The sequence below is a fragment of the Amphiura filiformis genome, chromosome 11 (genome assembly GCF_039555335.1).
Source record: "Amphiura filiformis chromosome 11, Afil_fr2py, whole genome shotgun sequence".
In the NCBI taxonomy this organism is placed as follows: domain Eukaryota; kingdom Metazoa; phylum Echinodermata; class Ophiuroidea; order Amphilepidida; family Amphiuridae; genus Amphiura; species Amphiura filiformis.
Genome location: NC_092638.1, coordinates 62,247,522 through 62,266,474, shown reverse-complemented (window position 1 = coordinate 62,266,474; position 18,953 = coordinate 62,247,522). Strand labels below are relative to the sequence as shown.

The following is an 18,953-nucleotide window of genomic DNA, read 5'->3' as shown; positions in this document are numbered from 1 at the left end:
TTTGTGTAGGTATGTATTAGCCACCCACTAACAATAAGAGGACATTTATTTATAACATTCACTAGAATATTGGACAATACAATATAAATGCATTAACCCACAGACAAAATGAACGTGTCCTAAACATATTTTGCTAAAAGGTTTGTACTTTTTCATATAAAATGTTTTATAAATGTTTACATGACCTTTATATTACCCGACATTTAAATATTATTAAAACGTTTTGTCAAAACTAAAACGCGTTTATAACACATTTAGGCTATAGCGTTTTATAAAACAGTTTATGTTTCTTAGGAAGTTACGTACAAAAGTTTACACACAATAAATTGAACGGTTAAGTTTATTTTATAACGAAATGGTATGGAAAGCGATTATTTATAAATTTTGTGACTAATTGTGCATTTATCTCCAAAAGTAACTACACACTGGTAACAAAAGTTATGTATGTTATAGGGGCAAGGAATCCAATTACTTCACTGAAATTTTAGTGATTCAAGACAAGTGGTTCATTTTATAATTATGGTAAGAAATGAGGTACATTCTAGCGGTACCTCTTTTCTTACCACAAATAACGTACCGCTGGTCTTGAGTGACTGAAATTCCAGTGTAGTAACTGCATTCCTTGCCCCTATAATATACATAGCTTTTTGTACTAGTGTGTTATTATTTTTTTTAATTTGTTAATGATTTTCTGAGAAGGTTTTGTGCCGATATATCATTAATATACACTACTCCAAGAAATTAGAGGAACAAACCTATATTTCATGTTTTCATCAAAGATAAAACTTAAATACATTGAAAAATTGGTCAAATTCAATGCAGATAAATTCCATTGTTTACTAGACATAATGACTAATGAAAAAATGTGTTTCTCCAATCAGCTGGTCCTTAGAGTATCGGAGTGTCCAATTGTCAACTTTTAGCATTATTTTTGCTTACAAAAGGTTCTCCAAACTTAAACAGTTTTGAAATCAAAATCTCCACAAATCATTCTTAAATGGTGCCTAGTAATGGGTATGACCTCCTCGGGCTGCTATACACTCTTCACAACGTCGAGGCATGCTCTGGATCAGGGTGCGGAGAGAGTCCTGAGGAATGTTCATCCACTCTTCAATCAGAGCATCTCTTAGTGACTGGACATTGTCTGGAACTTGTTGCCGTTGTCTTACCCGTCTTCCAAGCATGTCCCAAGCATGTTCTATTGGATTCAGGTCAGGTGACCTTGCAGGCCAGTCCAGAGTATCAATTCCCTCATTGTCCAGGCAGTTCATCACAACACGAGCGATATGTGGACGGGCATTATCCTGCATAAGAATGAAATTTTGAACAATTGCACGAGCAATGGGGACAACAACAGGTCTCAGTACCTCATATCTGTATCTTACACCCGTCAGTGAGCCTCTGTCTATCACAATAAGGTCCGTACGTCCGTTCAAAAAGATCCCTGCCCAGACCATGACGGACCAACCTCCAAAATGATCAACTTCAACAATGTTACAGTTAGCATATCGTTCTCCTTGACGTCTCCATACCCTCCAACGCCTATCATTGGTGGAAACAGTGAATCTGCTCTCATTTGTGAACAGTACAGGGGTTCAGTCACCATCTTGCCAATGTTGGTGATTTCTGGCAAAGTCCAATCTGGCTCTGCGGTTCCGTGGGATCAAAATGGGACCTGTTGCAGGTCTTCTAGCGTTCATTCCGTATTCATGCAAAGGACCCCTTACTGTTTCATTGCTCATACGCACACCAGCCCCTCTGCGGAAGTCCATATTTATGGATCTTGCTGTACTCTGGCGGTTCCGACGAGCAAGCAACTGGAGATAACGGTCTTGCCGGGGGGTTGTGATACGTCTGCGGCCTTGGCCTGGTCTTCTGCCATACAGACCATCTTCCAGGTAGCGATGATATGCACGATTAATGACACTGGGGGATACCCCAAGCTGCTCAGCTGCATAACGCTGTGTGTGACCTTCTGCAAGCATCTGGCCAACCCTAGCAACCTCAACCTCGGTCAATTCGCCATTAACAACATCCCACATGCTCAGAAGACTGAGCGGTACCAGTAAATATTGGATTAACATGTTGGAATGAAGAAATCTGAGAAAAGCTTATGGAGTCTGCTTTACACAAAATCAGTGCTTTGAGTAAACACATGGATGTCCAAGGCCGTAAGTCCTTGAAGACATGCATGATTTCACATTTGACTGTCCAGTATTGCTAAGATTACAATAGGCTACACCTGGTATACAAATGACATGTCCTTGATGCTTTCTGTTGATGCAATACCCAGTTAAAGTTATTACATAACCTTGTTCCTCTAATTTCTTGGAGTAGTGTATATAACTCTGTAGGTTTATTTGTTGCTGTAACTTATTTCATATTTGAGCAGCATTTCTATCATCTGCAACGATCCACTTATGTTACTAATGCCAGTCTCGATTCCACGGGGACTGTGAGAAGATAAGCAACGACAGCAAATATTTTTCAGAGCATCACGCATTGCATGACGAAATTTTTGACAGCAACAGACGTACAGGATCGGGTTGATACAACAGTTCAACTGAAGAAAAATAAACCCTATGATAAAAGCTGTTTCGCTTTGTTTTACATTTAAAAAGTCAATGTTAGTCACTTCTTGAAGTACTTCATCCAATAATGTCACTCGATGTGGCAATTGACAAAGGAAAAAGACTGTGTTGTTGAGAACCAATGTACGAGTAACTTGAATGTTAGCTGACTGCATTTGTTCATTATTGTTTGTAAGTTTTCGCTTGATTAAAACTGAGATAATCTTGACAGAAATAGAGCTGTTAATCAGGAGACAAACTAAAAATGAACAAATTATGATTGCTTGTGGAAATACACTATATGTTTTGCAAAATGCAAGATGAACAGGTAGATGTGAGAATGCTTTCTCTGAAGGCCAAATGAAACAGGTTGGATGAAGTTTATATCCAGATGCATACACTACACTAAGTGCTGAACCAATCAACCATGCTGCAATTATCAGCTTCAATGTACGCCTTTTCCCTTTCATCAGGCGATGCTTAATTGGTTTGCAAATTGCTAGGTATCTTTCCACAGCAATCAATGTGATAAAACCCAATGACCCAAAGTAGGGGATAATTATAGATATCCAAAGAACATAACAATCTATACTTGAACGAAGAAGAAAATCAAAGTGAACATCCGAGGTCCAATAATCCAATTGTCCCCACATCAACAAACATGCCATAAAGAAAATATCTGCGATGGCTAGGTTGCTCATAAAAGCAGTCAAGCCACTCTTCATATCTGGAATTGTCAACACTGATATCAAGAAGGTGACATTTCCGAATATGCCAAAAGCATACACTGTTGGCAACACACCCCTCAATTGCATCTTCAAAGGAGATAAGGTATAGCATTGCAGAAGTTGGATCAGTTGCATTGACGATATACTCCGCCCCAGAACAAATGTTGTTTTTTTGAGTGGCATCCATGATCAAATTACTGACTGACATCAACAATATTGTAATGATATTGTTGATTTGACAGTAGTAGTCACTTCACAGGCTTGCTACCTTCCTTTCAGTCCATACAGTACTCAGTTCAGTAACCAAAGTTCTTGATAACTGATCTAGAAATTACACTTACTTTGTGTATGTTTCAGCAACACTTGATGATGAGTGATTCCTACTGGTAACCACTCAGTTCTTTACCAAAACGAATACAAACAAGCAGAAAAGCAGATACATATGAAAATGTATATTCCTAGCTCCCCTATCAAATCTAAACAGATTGCAAGGCATTAAGTCACTGACCACGTGATCGTAATGACCAATAGTGTGATGTGGAGCCAGTTTAATGGAATAATAATTTTAATGCATTCAATATAGATCATTGCGCAGAGACAGAGCTGATAAAAAAACCTCGATGGAAATCAATCTTGATGGAAACTTCTACTCAGCAATACTCCAAATGCTGGCCTTGAGCAACGCAAACGTTTAGACTAGAATCTACTCAATTGTGGCCAAATGAGGGACGTATTTGACTAACTTCAACGCAGGACCTCCCACCGTTATAGGTGCTAATATCGATTAAAGTCAACTACTGAAGTATGTACATTTGCAAAGTCAATAAACATTCATCTGACATCACAATTGGATTTCACAATTAGATAACTCTTTCATGGATGCTCTGAGAACTCACAAGTTTATTTGCTAAGAATTGAACTAAGAATTGCCAGGTTTTATTATTATCGTATCTTTTTATCTTTTTAGTATCGGTTCCTGTTTCAGTTTTCGGTTTCAGATCACGTTATTTTGAAGTGTTAGCATGGAGTTGAACGAAGAGACTTTCTGCTTTCGGTTAAAGTCAACTACTGAACTACTGAAGTATGTACATTTGCAAAGTCAATTTCTGACATGAAACCTTGAGATGAGAGGGTTTGTGCTAATTTAGACAAAAGAAGTGTCTAAATTTTACGGTCTTAAATTCGCAATAAGTTGTACGACTTCAATTGACATGCGTTTGGTGTGTATGCAATTCCGCCTAGGCGGGAATGGCTCGTGAAATAGCCTAGCATCGAAATATACTCTAATCAGTATTGCCCGGGGTGTTGGTGTTGCCAAGAAGTATTGGGTAGTTTTAGGCATGTAGGTATACTTGTTCCTGCAATCGCGCAAAAATCGGTTATATGATTATGTAGAGATGAAACGGGGAATTATTTTCGTCCCAAAATACACCTTAAAACTTGAGTGTGTGGTAATGATCAACACCAAATAATTGCGTTGAAACGTAACTGATTGACTTCATTCTTTGGCGTTACAATTGGAATTTGAAATCGGATAATAGATTGGGCCTATATGCGAGAACATAAAAGCGAGAGGGGCGCTAGACCACTAAAAACACCGGTGTTCCAAACACTGAGGATGTTCTATAATCTTGTCTTATCCAGCATTGATTGACACCCAAACATCCATCTTTATTGAAATATTAAGCTGATTGGTACTTTGAAACCAAAAAGATAAAAAGATCCTGAGAGTCTTTTTTTTTTTTTTTTTTTTTTGTTACGAATCCTGTTTTCATTTTCTGTTTCAGATCTCATTGTTATTTTAAAGTATCAGCATTGTACGTGTGAACAATCCTTTTATTCCAGTCTTTTGTTGCTCACTAAAACGTTGAACGAAGAGAATTTTTGTTTTCGGTTTGTTGAGTTATGTTAATTTCTGTCATGAAAACGTGAGATGAGAGGGTTTGTGCTAATCTAGACAAAAGAAGTGTCTAAATTGTACGGTCTTAAGGGTTGCAGTTAAAAGATTTTGGACACTCACGTCAACTGTGTGGATCAAAATAGACAATTAATACAGTAAATCGATAAACACCAGTGACGCTTCCCTACTTGCCCCTTTTACGATGCGTGAATTATTTCTTTTTTACCAAAGCTTTTGGATTTAATGCATTTAAGCACGTGTCTTTGAAACAACCTGAAAATAGGATAAAGTAGTATTTATATAGGGTAAAGGTATGTTATAACAAATTGACACAACTTTTCCTATTCCAAGTGATAAAATCAAATTAGAATCACGCGTTCATCAGCTAGCTGTGATCAGCATTTTATTAACTACATCACTTTTTTTGTTCCATAATATTTTGCGCTACGTCCTAAAACCATGCTGTTATTTAGTGTCCAAAATGTATTAATATTTTAAAGACTTTATCCAAAAAAAGTCACCATTGCTACTATCAATCATTGTTTGACAATAGTCTGGTGTTCCAAATAATATCCGGAATATATCCAGAAATTCTATCGACTGCTATATTTTTGTACCACCCTGACTACTTTTAAGTTTCGCTTTCAAACTGTAGCCTATGCTATAGTGCTTTCTGAGACCCCCGTATAGAAATACTGAACCTCATTGGCCAAAAAACAATTGGTGGAATTTAGAGGTGGTTAAACCCAGGACCTCCTATTGCAGTTGGGCGTGTTTGTATTGACTGTCTATGCAAAAACATTGGGCTATATCTTATACTTCCCTTATTACATATTTCTGGTAATTTTAGTATTAAGCCATTTTCTGAAAAGGACAAGCGACTTTTTAAAAATTTAATATGTAATCAGAAAAAGGGACTCCCCAGCAAACACAAAACGTTTTACAGAAAACGTTTAAATGTCGGGTTATATAAGGGTATCAAAACGTTTTGATAACATTCAAAAAAAATTAACATGATTATTGCCCGGGGATTATTGACAAAATATTTTCCAATATATGTTTGTGTTGAATGACAGTTTTAATCTACTTTGCTTGTTTATTGACCAACTATCTTTACTTGGTAAGATTGTCTTTCCCAATGTTTATACATGGTTAAAAAATCATATTTACATAATATACAATTACGAGATGTAATTATGTGATATATCAGTCTAATTTGATTAGATATAATATAAAAAAATAGATCAAATATAAAAAAATTTGATATGTGCCATCATTTTTGTACCTGTGATCAATATATAAGACAAAAATCTACAGCAAACATGGCAGCATAGACCCTGAGAAAAAGATTTTCCCGAGTCTATGATGGCAGACTTCTTCCATATTTGCTCAATTGTTTTTAAATTCCTCTATCCCTTAACGTGCCATCATATTAGTCATTAAAGACTGTTTGTACATTTTTTCTGAATAAATTATATAAATGCTGAATAACATGAAAGTCCTTTATCATTTATGTATACTTACACCACATACTATTTCCTACATGACATTTTTCCTATTTTGCTCTGAAGTTCTTCAAACTGACTTTGATCTCCAATAATAAAGAGCCTTTTTATCCTTTATTGAAATAAGATACATTGAGGCACAATCCTTCTCAATGAAGTCAAGTTACAGACCAATTATCAGAATTATCTCGTTTTCGTATCTGAACAATAGACTTTCACACACCAAAATGATAAGACTCGTAAATTTTGAAAATGCACCCAATTTTAATTACTGGTACTAATCTTTGTCAAGTTAGAGCTTTTGGTAGCTAATGGGGCATCAACTTGGAGCTAAAACGATGCTGCATACGACCGTGTCACTCAAGCTGTCATAACATGCACTATGGACCACAATAGCCTCATCCCAATAGCATAGTTCAATAACCTCAATTAAACAATAATAGGGCAAAATTTGACCTCAAGTTGCAGAGTATGAGTTTTTGTACACAAATTTTCAAAGGTCATTCAATGAATGTACAAATGTATTAGGGTTAAAGAACTGTGCCCTAATAGATGAGAATGTTGTGGATCCTAGTGATGAGCAGGTTTAGATTAATGACAGGTTACATAAGTGAGAACTTTATTTGTTTATTATGATTTATCAGTATCGAGGACTTGAGACTTAAATCTCTTCACGCGGGTGTCGACTGCAGACGACATGTTTCAAAAAAAATTTAAAAATTCAAAAATTTCAGAAATGTAAATTTTCATGACCATCATATTTGGAATCAGCATGAAAAATACATTAAAATGAGTACAAACAAGCCTAGTATTGATTCAGTAGTTCTTAAGATAGCTCTTGATATTTTGAGAAAATATTTCACAACTTGGAACTTTTTCATTGAAGCGCGTGGCTAGCACACAGAGCATTAAAACGCATCTTGGAGAGCCACTATAAATTTAGTGGAAGACTTGTCATTCAATTTGTATTCCGATTTGAGTAGGTCTTCAAACTTATCTTCATCTTTGCAACATTTGCCATGCATTCTCTTCAAGTGTCTGCCGTCAAGTTCCTTGAAGGCTTCGCAAAGCTCTGTGAGGTTGCTGTCTTTTAGCCAAGCTTGCACATCGTCTTCGCTGCAGTCAGGTGATAGTTGTTTTCGTGGTGAAGCAGCCAAGACGCCAGGAGCCTGATGTTGTCCTGCAAACACGTGAAATAGCGATATCAAAATTTGTTATGTCGGGAGTGCAAATACGCTAATATTTACTGTGGCCTATCTGTAGATACGCGCTCTACATTGAAACAACTTAAGGGCTCTGGTATGAACGTTTGACAGTATTTTTGTGGGCATGAGTGCATATCAGACATACATGACATATCGAATTGAATTTTGAATACGAGGAATATCCTTCTGGTTCGCGATATAATACACATGTTATGACAAATGATTAACATTTGATATGTTTAAATTTTTTGATATTTAACAGTCCTCGAAGTAAACTTTCTAAATCTAACGAAATGTGCTTAAAGTGTTGGTTTTTTTTATGTCGAGCATATCTAGGCATTAACAGCTCAAATCTAGGCGATAACGCTGACGAATCTTCGGCCAGGCACAAGTGACCTGGTGAACGAAGGGGGTCACCGTAGATAGCTGGTCGGGGCAATTTTTACAGGACAGTCAAGTGAAGCCAACAATCGGACTTGTTATCCTGATCGGAACAGACTGTAACGAGGTCTTTTTTATCATGGGTCCGTCCTGCGGGGAATTAAACCCGGGACCTCTTGTACCAAAGGCAAAGACCTAAAACGCTGTTTGTAGCTGGGATGAAAAGCCGACGATCAATTGAAAATTTTCACGCATAACATTATGCACAAATGTTACAATATGTGACCATCCAGCACAACTGAGCCCTGAAGTCGCCCATCATCATTTTTGAGATATTCAACCAACATATTCTGCTTGAAATTAGCTTTAAAATGATGTATATCATGTCTATAGTACTTGAAATTTAAGTAGTGAAAAATCAATAAAACAGTCAATAAATCCTTTGCTTCCTATTGTTTATTGTTAAGTTCAATGGAGCATATCCCAATAGTGGCACTGGCGACATCCGGGCTCAGTTGTGGTGGATGGTCACATCTTAGCAATTTTAGTGTTGAAATTGTGTTGTGCTAGAATTTGTGAATCTGATCTCTACAAATTCAAAAGAAACAGGTAAAAATGCCTGTTGGTTACGGTAATCTGCGCATGAACAAGCAAGGTCAAAACACGGTGCTAGAAATTATGTTTCTAAGGTTGGCTTGGGTCTGACTCCTCCAATTTCGCTCACCAGCAGTTGTATGTTTTCCAGTAGCGACACTTTCACCGATGGCATTCAGAAGTTGCCCCATGTTCTTCTTAAGCTGATCGTCAGAATAGAAAGAATAGTAGAGATCCATACCTTGTAGGAGCCCTAACCAACCATCTGGTGTATAGTCCTTTTCCAAGAGAAGTGGTATGACCTTTTTGTGTAACTTGTAGGCATATGAGGCTTCTGAAAGAACAGAAAGGTTATTTAAAGGCATTGATTTTTCAACTAAGTAGCTAATAAATATAATTATGGCTTCAAGATTAACTTCAATGTTTGTTCGTAATGCCAATATTATTATCTCACTCACCTTTCCACAGTATTTTTTTTTGTGGAACCTGCATGAGAACACATCAAACACACCAAATTGAATTCTGAATACGAGGAATGCCCTCCTGATATCAAATAATGTTTTGAAATTCGCGATATAATAAAGTACAAATTTTATGGCAAATTATTAAATATTGACATTTGTGTCATTTTACAGTCCTCAAAGTAAACTTAATAATTCTAATGATATGTACGTAAAGTGTATGTAGCTGGGAGGAAAGGCCGATCATCATCATGAGCATATGAAAATGTTTACCTTTCGTATTGAAAATGAAGTTTCATAAAAGACCTCAAAATTCAAAGTCAATTTTTAATAATGTGCCATAAAATTTGTATTATATCGCGAATTTCAAAAATCAAAATTATTTGATATCAGAAGGACATCTTTTGTATTTAGAATGCATTTGGTGTTTCTCATGTGCTCTAATGTCCCACCGTGGGTGACCGAACCCTTAAACCTAGTACTGATGTCACTAATTTCTGGTTATTGTTTATTGTTTATTCTTAATACATGTACCTTTATTTTCAGTAAAACGCAGTCATTTCCTTTTACTTGTAGCATATATTGTGTGTTTTTTTGTCATGATTTTCTACATGAACTTGTTTATTTCAATTTTTTAGTTTTCTTTAGAACAGAAATGTTTTATCTAAGATATAAGGCCACTGAAAATATGGTCCACTATTTCAGTAAAAGGAAACAAATAATAGATAAAATAAGAATGAATTATTATTGCCATTATTTACATAAGTTGTATTATTTGATCATGGTTGAACAAATTCAGCTTCAGTTTCAGTTTCATCAGGATCAGTGGAGTAAACTCAGTAAACGAAGTTCGTAGTATCTGATCCAGAAAATGTACTTACTTGTGTACGTTCCCGGTGTACGTTTCAAAAATGATGATGAATGATTACTACTGGCAGCCGCAGATCTTGGTGTTGCCAGTTGATTTTCCATCTGGGGATTTTCTTGATCCCAGTTTTAGAGACTCATTGAAAATACGATTTCTCACATTTCATTGAGTTCATAAAACTGGGATCAATAAATTCCCCAGACGCTTTGTAACAAAACGGTTGAAGACATTGAACATTTGTTTTGCAAATGTAGTATAACTTTGGCAAGATATTGAAAGATGTTTTATTGGGTATTTTGGATGCCCATCCAGCCAAGTTTAATTTTGTCATTCTTCAGGTTAAATATTATATTTTCAGAGCTCGGTGCAAAAAGGTAAAACCTGACATTTTTGCTTTCATCAATGTACTGAAAGTTTGCCGGAAACAGAGAGACAAATTGAGTTTTTTTTTTTTTTGTTTTTTTGTGATGCAATAAATGGCAGAACCTTTTTGGGTCCTGTGGAAAAAAAACCCAGATGGAAAATCAGCTGGCAACACCAAGATCTATAGCGTCGGTTGCCAGTATTTATCATTCGTCATAAAGGCAACAGTGTTTCTGTAAAAACGTCCCGCCTTAACGGAATATATTGTATGACAGAATATGACCATTATTCGTACCAGATCTACAGTTTTTACTATCCTTGTATCTCTCCGTCATGCAAATGAGAATTACGTCCGAGTTCTGCACAGCGTCTGCCATCGCAGTAAGAATGTCACCTCCTGGAATTGACATGATTAAGACACATGCTAGTCAACTTACGAAACCAATGACTCGCTACTAGTTGCAACTGAATCCATTTCACATGGTATGAATTTTAATCAGATTTGACCAACTTTGAAATTTCACTCCTGCAAAAGCTCTCATTTTGAATTTATGCAAATTAGACATTGTTTCACTGCTTGGAATTTTCGGGACTTTTGATAATTAGGTTTTGCATGAGTTTTTGGGAGATGGCTGGGATGAATGTGAAATGGATTCCATTGATTAGTGGCTTAACCCAGATTTTCCCGTATTTAGACTGGACTAAAAAGAGAACGTTTAACTTTTGCCATGTACAGGCTTACAATGTGTACGTTTATACTTAAAAGTGAAGAGTCTAACTCCTGTAAAAATTAATTTTACTGTTCAAATGAGTTGCAATATAATAAAAACCTTCAAACTCACTCATATTTGTAACATCCATCCAAACTTTGTATCCAGATGCGACCAATTTGTCTCTTATTTCCACCACCCGAGATTGGGAATTCCACTGGTAGCTCACCATTATCTGAGGAACAGATTGTCTTCCAGCAGACGGAAATGGTTCTGAAATGGCGTCTTCATAGGATGGTAGAGGGGATCGTGATGTATTCCTTTTATATGGCGAACCTGTTTCAACGTTGACACCACCCATGAGTTGCCAAAGAGCTGATGCACAGGCACCGCGAAGATCCCGGTTTTGTGTTTCCATCAAGATTTTCAATCCTAGCAGATTGAAAACCAAATAAGCATATGCGTTTTAAAAACCTTCCAAAAAAATATGTTCACCTAATCTAAAAAAAGTATATAGTTTGTATGTCGAGGTATATTACATGTCAGAATAATTAACAAATATAACACTATTATATATAAAGCTTTGCACGCGATATGCATCAAGATCGGTAAAATCATAGATACAAAAATGTGTTAATTTCCAAAACTAGCCTATAGATATACATATAGCGAATGGTCTTCCACTTCTGGAACAACGCTTAAGAAGCAATCTCTTCGTTTTGTATAGCAAATTATGATAGTCACTTACTTTTACTCTGATATTGATTAATAACAATAGTCACATTTTAATTACAATAATATAAGATGCAGGAATGATCGCGTTTATGAAAGTATTAATTTTTTGGAAATAAAAATAACGGAATGAACCCAATTTACACGTCAGTATTAAGGAAGAAAAAAAATGAAGGAAAGTTGTCATCACCAAGTGTGTTAACCATCAGAACTTATCTGTGCACTTGAAAGGCATAATATTTGGAAACATTCATGAAAGCTTACTTGGAACCGCTCTCTGCATTTCGTCAGACTTTCTCACCGATTCGATGAACGCCAGATTCCACAGAGCTTCAGCAGCCAGCTTCTGTTCTTTTTCAGGGAAGTCATATTCCAGCATTCGAATGATGGCGGGAATTGTACCGTTCGCTACAATGATCTCTTTGTTGGCGTCATTGATGGCTAAGTGATTGATGACATCTAAAGTATAACAGGTCGGATATCCATATGCACCGTGATCCGTTAATATATCACTGTGGAGGATTCCCGTGTGGTTATCTGAGTTCACGCCTTCCTTCAAGAGAGTTAGAAGAACTTCCACACTGGTTCCTGAAGATGCGAGTAAGGCACTTTCTGAATCGTTGACAATAAATGCTAGGATGCACAGAGAATTCATTTGCAGACTTGTATCAAATTTTAAATATTTTTCAAGAATAGAGACCGCGTTGCTCTTTCTGTAAGTATCTCGATTAGAAGGACATTTGTGAATAGCGTTTTGCAGAATTCCAAGAATATGCAATTCAGTCTTTGCTATGTCTGCATTTCCTTTCCCATGGTGTGGTATGATCTTTTCCAGACCTTTAAGTAAGAGTGAAATGGCACCACACTTCCCCAAAGTTGCTGAAAGTTGAGGCGAGTCACTACTCCAAGCGCTGAATGATGACAACATCATGTTAAAGTTCACAAAGCCTGTGCCCGCTTGAGGACTACTGTAACCATGGTAACGGATTCCTGCATCTAGGTAGCCAGACATCTTTCCCCATAATTCCAGGAACAGGTGCCCGAATCCTGCATCATCAATATGCTTGGCTAGTGCATCTGGGTTGTCACATTGATTATTCCTAAAACTGCAATAGCTGTCTATCAGGTATAACTTGCTATAAACTTCTTCTGTAGTAAAATCATTGCATTTTTTCAAGTAGTCGATTGCTTCGTCAATTACAGGAATAGCAGCTTCCAGTGTGGTCTTTTTCGGAGAAGCCATTGTAATCACGAATGTAATAGAAACTCTCCTGGTATAGAAAAAAAAAGAAAACAATAAATTTACGTCATGTCTTTTACCTTAGAACTACTGAGCCATATTTTGTAACACGGACTACGAGGGGAAGGGGGGTTGTTGCACCCCTACAGGGTCGTAGGCAGCTTTCTTGGTCACTGGTCAGGAGGGGCAAAATAAAATTTCGGGGGCACAGACGAAAAAAATTGCAGCGCATCATACAATATATTAGGCTTTATTGGAACGATTTGCGCGTGTAGCGCGCAAAAAAATTGTATTTTGCACTATTTTTGCACATGATTGGGGTGACAATGTGACAATAAATTTTTATATTTTACAATATTTAGGCCATGATCGGGGTGAATTTTGGTGGAAAAGGTCGGTCCTTGACCCTTTTCTTTTCCTTTGCCCTCCAGATTTTCTCATTCATTTTTTGTCAGAGGGGCACTTTTTCTTTCATTTTTTGTCAGGGGGCACTTTTCCCCCCTTGCCACCCCACTGGCTACGCTACTGACCCCCTATTTTTCAATTATAAACGTCATATCCCGTCATGTTTGGTATCAATGTATATGGGTCCTCTATATAGTATCCCGTGATACCAAAATAAGTACTAACATTCCACACATAATGTCGCTATAACGTCATAATGTGAGGGGCCATGTAAATTTGAGAAATTGTGGCTATGTGCATAAAAGTATAGGTATAATTGATTTTCGGCTAAAGATTCCACGAACATGCGATCTTCACAAAATTTTCTCCTAAATATAAAAGAAAATGACTTTTTTAACATAATGAAAAAGTAAATAGTAAGTAGCTCTTGGAAAAATTTTACAAGAGCGAAATGAAAATCATTGATTTGACTGTAGAAACAAATGGGGAGGGCCTCACCCCACCACCTGGTCATTGATGGGCAGTCCTACCCCCGGGTAAGGTGATAGGGTAAAACATTTATCACTTAAATGTGCGCGAAGGGTGGATCTATGATTATCTTAGGTCGTTTGGGTGTAAACACGCGCTTTGTTTTGGTTGTTTTTGTTGTTGTTGTTGCTGGGTTTTTTGGGGGGGGTTCGGGGTTTTTTTTTGTGAGGGATAAAAAATCTGAGGGGGTGGTACACTGGTACAGCCCCTCCCCTTCGTAGTTCTAGGGTTAAACACAATCAATGTGATGCGTGATGAGTGCTCTTAGCTTTATTGGTTTTTTATCTTAAAGTTATACGTGAGACTGTTACAGGTGCATTGCAGACATCGTAGTTCCGTGGAATCTGGAACTCGCGACCTTCTGCATGAATTGGAGCTTTTTTGTGATATACCGCACAGTGTCATCGCCCCGATATCTTCATGGCAGAAATCGCCATGGTAGGTTGAATCCACCGCCACGCATGGCCATTTTGTATCGACCTGTTTAATAGTTTTGAGTCGCATAATGGGCCGAAGGACATCTGACTAAGGCTACTGACAATAGCCCCGATTAGGCCGGTGACTGACCTCGCTAGTGTGTGAGTGACCATGGCGCGAGGTCATATGCTTTTAGACCATTGTAGACTACTTCCACGATTGGCCTATACACTGCGCTATATATAATTCGGCACATATAAATCGAATTATTGTCAGTTTTTGATTCAAGACGCAAGCTTCTTTCTGTTCATAATATATATTCAAGTGCAAGGAACCATATCTGGTTTCTTTATACGAAATCATTTACGGGAGATATTCATCATTTTATACTTATCCAAAGATTTTCGTGTCATATCAAACTCGTGCATAGGACATTCACGTGTATCGATCCCGGGTATTGATTTTAGTATCTCTGCAGAGAAAGTAATTATTAGCCAGGCGATGTCGGTGTGTACCGTAGGCTATATGTTTTATACGTATTAATCACGGAAAACATACAAGCTATATAATGTATGTCATGAAAAACCTCAAAAATCCGAAGTGCTATTGTTTTGTCCAACATGAGGCAATCAGTATCTATTTCGTTTGCATGTAAAACTATGCCTATAGGCCTATTATAGCATGTATGTTTGCAAACAAGTTGAAGTGGGATCTGAGTATTGTGTTGCTGGATCTCGTAAATGCACCTGCGGCTCGGTTTCCCCGTGGTGTCTCGGCAATGATTGATCATGTGCATTCAACAGTTGAACTGCGTTTGGATGACTCGTTACCGGTCCCACATCATTATTGAAATCAACGTTCTCCACCTCACCCCACCCCTAATAAAAACCAAACAAACAAACAAACAATTACCTTATTCAATAATGTTATGGCACATTTGCTTACTTTATCCAACCGGCAACTACACGTATAAATCCTGGGCACAAATGGTGACAGGCGCTCTTGTTTCCTCACACTCGCATGTAAATGTATGTCTGATGTAACTGTTGCATCACCATCATTTCCCAAACCAGAATATGACATGTAGCTAGGTTCAATATTAAGTAGCTATACTTGTTGTATGACGCACCATGACACCATGACAGTATTCTTAGTACAGTACTTTTCGTTTTCTAACTCATTCATGCATTTATTCATTGCTTTGAACTATTCGGTCATGCATGATATCATTTGTACAGACCCAAGGTCATGTCATATTTATTCTTGCAATTTTTGTATAGTTACACTGAATATGAAATCACAAAGTCTAAGCTAAACTTTAAAAATATGTTTAAAAAGGTCTAATCACGCCAATGCTTTATGCGACAAACAAAGAATATAATAAATATTGCAAAATGGTCTTTCAAACATAAAGAACAAAAGTCTACCCAAATATCACTTCTTTTTTTTTTTTAATTATAAACAAAGAGAAATGAAACCCGTGAGTATACAATGCTTTATCTCTAAAGTGTAAAATTTATGGGTAAGCGTAATGCAATTTTGATCTTACACTGCATGTAGTGCCAAGAGATACTTCAGTTCATTATGCACTACAATCACTATGAACCACAATGGCCTCATCCCAATCGTGCAAATCATGTTTAAGTTGTCATATGGCAGAGTACAGTGTTGAGTAATCTCGCCTAAATTCTAATTTGGTGCTATTCATTTTTTGAATAGAATCCCGGCTCAATTAGTTTTGATCCCGTAACTATTTGTTTTCATGAGACATACTGTTTGTTTATTTATTATCACCTTGAACCAAAAATAAAGATGAATAGTTTTCGTTTTATGTTAACAAGTAACTATTCAAATTACAAGATCTCCAACTAATTATTTGACAAGATTACCCATTTAATTTTGACAATATTCTGTTTAGGCCAATTTTAGCCTCCAGGGAAAAAAAACGCCCGGCCGTCAAACATGTAACTGATGAAATCATCTGAAACAGAGCTAGAAAACAAGCTTCAAGACATTACAGACAATTTTAGTCAAATTTTAAATTTTATTCTTTGCCATAAAATATTGAAATAATATTAGGAACAACTCAGGTCAGAAAGATTTACTGTCAAATTGAAGCCAAAATGTTGCAGTAAAATGAACGAAAACCCATTACTATTCATGGTCGCGTAACTGATGGAGGATTTAATGTCTTCATCTTTGTCCTAAAAACACAACAAATTTGGCCAATTCAAATTGTGCCGTCAAATTCATTTAAAGACATGGGTAGTATTTAGTGACTCACCATGATCTGACAACCATGCAATACACAATCCGTTCAATTTCTCATCAAAGATTTCCATGCCCTGTAAATAAATTAAATTGTCCATGGGAAGGTATAGATTAAAGTTATGAGACAAATACATAGCATATAATATCACATACACTTCATATGCAGGTAACCACCTTATTGAAACCACCCTGATGAAGTCTTAGCGGATAATAGACTGGTTCTATTTTGGGAATTATGTGCTTATTTAAGCATCAATCGACAACCGTACTACATGTATATTAACTCCTCAACAAAAGTTTGGAAAGTTTTTTTAAGCATCAATACCTGTGACATGTTCATATCGTGTGGCATATCAGTGAATAGTTACTTTTTTTCCCTTTACACTGACACCAAATTTGAAACAATCGCCTTTTTCACGGCTGAGTACATGTCTTGTGAATGTAGTGGGGTCTCAAACACAATGTGCCAAATTGACCATTATAAGTGCTCAAACAACACTAGTCACTAAACCTCAATAGCGGGTTGAAAAACCATACACAGCCACAACAGCCAGGCACCTTCTCCTCATCCTGCTCATCAGCCTGGTCACACGTTTCTGTGGGACTGCATTCCATTCTTCAACCAGGATTCGTCGCAAGTCATCCATGTGGTTGCATTGACTACTCTGGTACGCACAGCACGACCAAGCTGGTCCCACAAGTGTTCAATCGGGTTCAGGTCTGGTCTGATGGCAGGCCATTCCGTACTCCGTACTCCCATATTCTGTAGGTAGCCGTTGACTACATTGGCTCTGTGGGAGGGGGCGTTGTCTTGTCACCTTAGAGGATTGCATTCGGTTCCAGATTGTGAAGATATGGGATTGCAGCTTCTGAACAGAACAATGACCAATTTGGTCAATTCTGTTTGAGACCCCACTACATTCACAAGACGTGTACTCAGGCGTGAAAATGGTGATTGTTTCAAATGCGGTGTCATTGTAAAGGGGAATATAAGTAGTTATCCATTGATATGCAACAGGATATGAACATGTCACAAATAATCTGAGATATTGATGCTTGAAAAAACTTTCCAAACTTTTGTTGAGGAGTTTAGTAAATGGTTATTGATTAAACTTTATAGTTTTCTTTAACAAATTTTAAAGGTGGCGACTAGCTCGTCAATTAATGTAATTTGTTAGAGATCGCTCTGCTGAAGTAGGAAGCAATAAAATATACACAGCCATATGCCATTCATATAGATTTGGCTGGTTCGATTTCCCTAAAATTAACTTGAAAATTGAGTCGATCAATCAATCAATGTTCAATCACCAACAAGATACAGATACAAAAGAACAACAAGTCACTACTCGATTTTTCCGTTAGTACCTTTTTTTACATCTAGTGCCCAATGTCAGTGTGTATAATGATGTGTCCTAAGTAATTTAATTCGATCGTTTAAGGCATGGGGTATGAGCGACCTTGAAGTACAGGTATCTGGAGAAGGGAAGCAACGAGTTACCCCAAATCACAGCGACAGGTAGTGACTGGGCCGCCGAGTGCTAATATATATTTATTTTAGAAGGTTCGTGTTTGTTTTAAATTTTGGGGCGTTTTTCCAAAATTTCATATTTTTGGCGATATTTCAAAAAAGCGACATGCCAAAGACAAATCTTTTTGCACATACTTTGTTATTGCGAATACAACTCTTTTCTGCATACCTACGTTACAATTCGTTGTGGTGATGTAGTAATATTACAAATTTTGTGACTGCATTTTGGCGTTTTCGATGCGATTTTAGGCTTACCGTGATTTAACGTTGATATTTGGTCTTGCTCCTTTTATAATTTTACTTTGATCGTCGGCTTTTGTAAATAACAGAATGTAGATTGGCTCTGAATAAGTATCGTAGTCCTCTTGGTGTGGTTTTTCATGATATAATTAGTTTGTATTTGCATGTAACAACCCAAAATCGACCTCTGAATTCGGGGTTGAAGACCGTTTCCGGAATACCTGTGGACTCAAACAAGTGCACGAGTGGCGACTATGGTTTTATACTTCCCGCATTCATGATTGCGTCAACGCCTAATAATATACTT

General features: G+C 37.1%; 2 protein-coding genes across 2 annotated transcripts; both read right to left on the bottom strand.

Annotated features, from left to right (window-relative positions):
• Nucleotides 1-1,595: 1,595 nt before the first annotated feature.
• Nucleotides 1,596-2,084, bottom strand: LOC140163831 (uncharacterized). The gene has a single exon (XM_072187146.1). The coding sequence runs from the start codon at nt 2,082-2,084 to the stop codon at nt 1,596-1,598; it is 489 nt and encodes a 162-aa protein (XP_072043247.1).
• A 4,380-nt stretch (nt 2,085-6,464) lies between these two features.
• LOC140165121 (uncharacterized) lies at nt 6,465-15,744 on the bottom strand. The gene is made up of 6 exons (XM_072188553.1): nt 15,520-15,744; nt 12,282-13,288; nt 11,418-11,717; nt 10,871-10,972; nt 9,014-9,217; nt 6,465-7,883 (listed from the first exon to the last, which is right to left on the bottom strand). The coding sequence occupies exons 2-6, from the start codon at nt 13,258-13,260 to the stop codon at nt 7,612-7,614; spliced, it is 1,857 nt and encodes a 618-aa protein (XP_072044654.1). The 5' UTR covers nt 13,261-13,288; nt 15,520-15,744; the 3' UTR covers nt 6,465-7,611.
• Nucleotides 15,745-18,953: the final 3,209 nt, after the last annotated feature.

Excerpts from the sequence above, each read along its gene's own strand:
- LOC140163831 (XM_072187146.1), bottom strand. The coding sequence starts at position 2,084 with ATGTTAATCCAATATTTACTGGTACCGCTCAGTCTTCTGAGCATGTGG.
- LOC140165121 (XM_072188553.1), bottom strand. The coding sequence starts at position 13,260 with ATGGCTTCTCCGAAAAAGACCACACTGGAAGCTGCTATTCCTGTAATT. Across the intron at positions 10,973-11,417 it reads GATGGATGTTACAAATATGA|GAGGTGACATTCTTACTGCG; the intron begins GTGAGTTTGAAG and ends TGTCAATTCCAG. Across the intron at positions 9,218-10,870 it reads TAGTAAAAACTGTAGATCTG|AAGCCTCATATGCCTACAAG; the intron begins GTACGAATAATG and ends CTGTTCTTTCAG.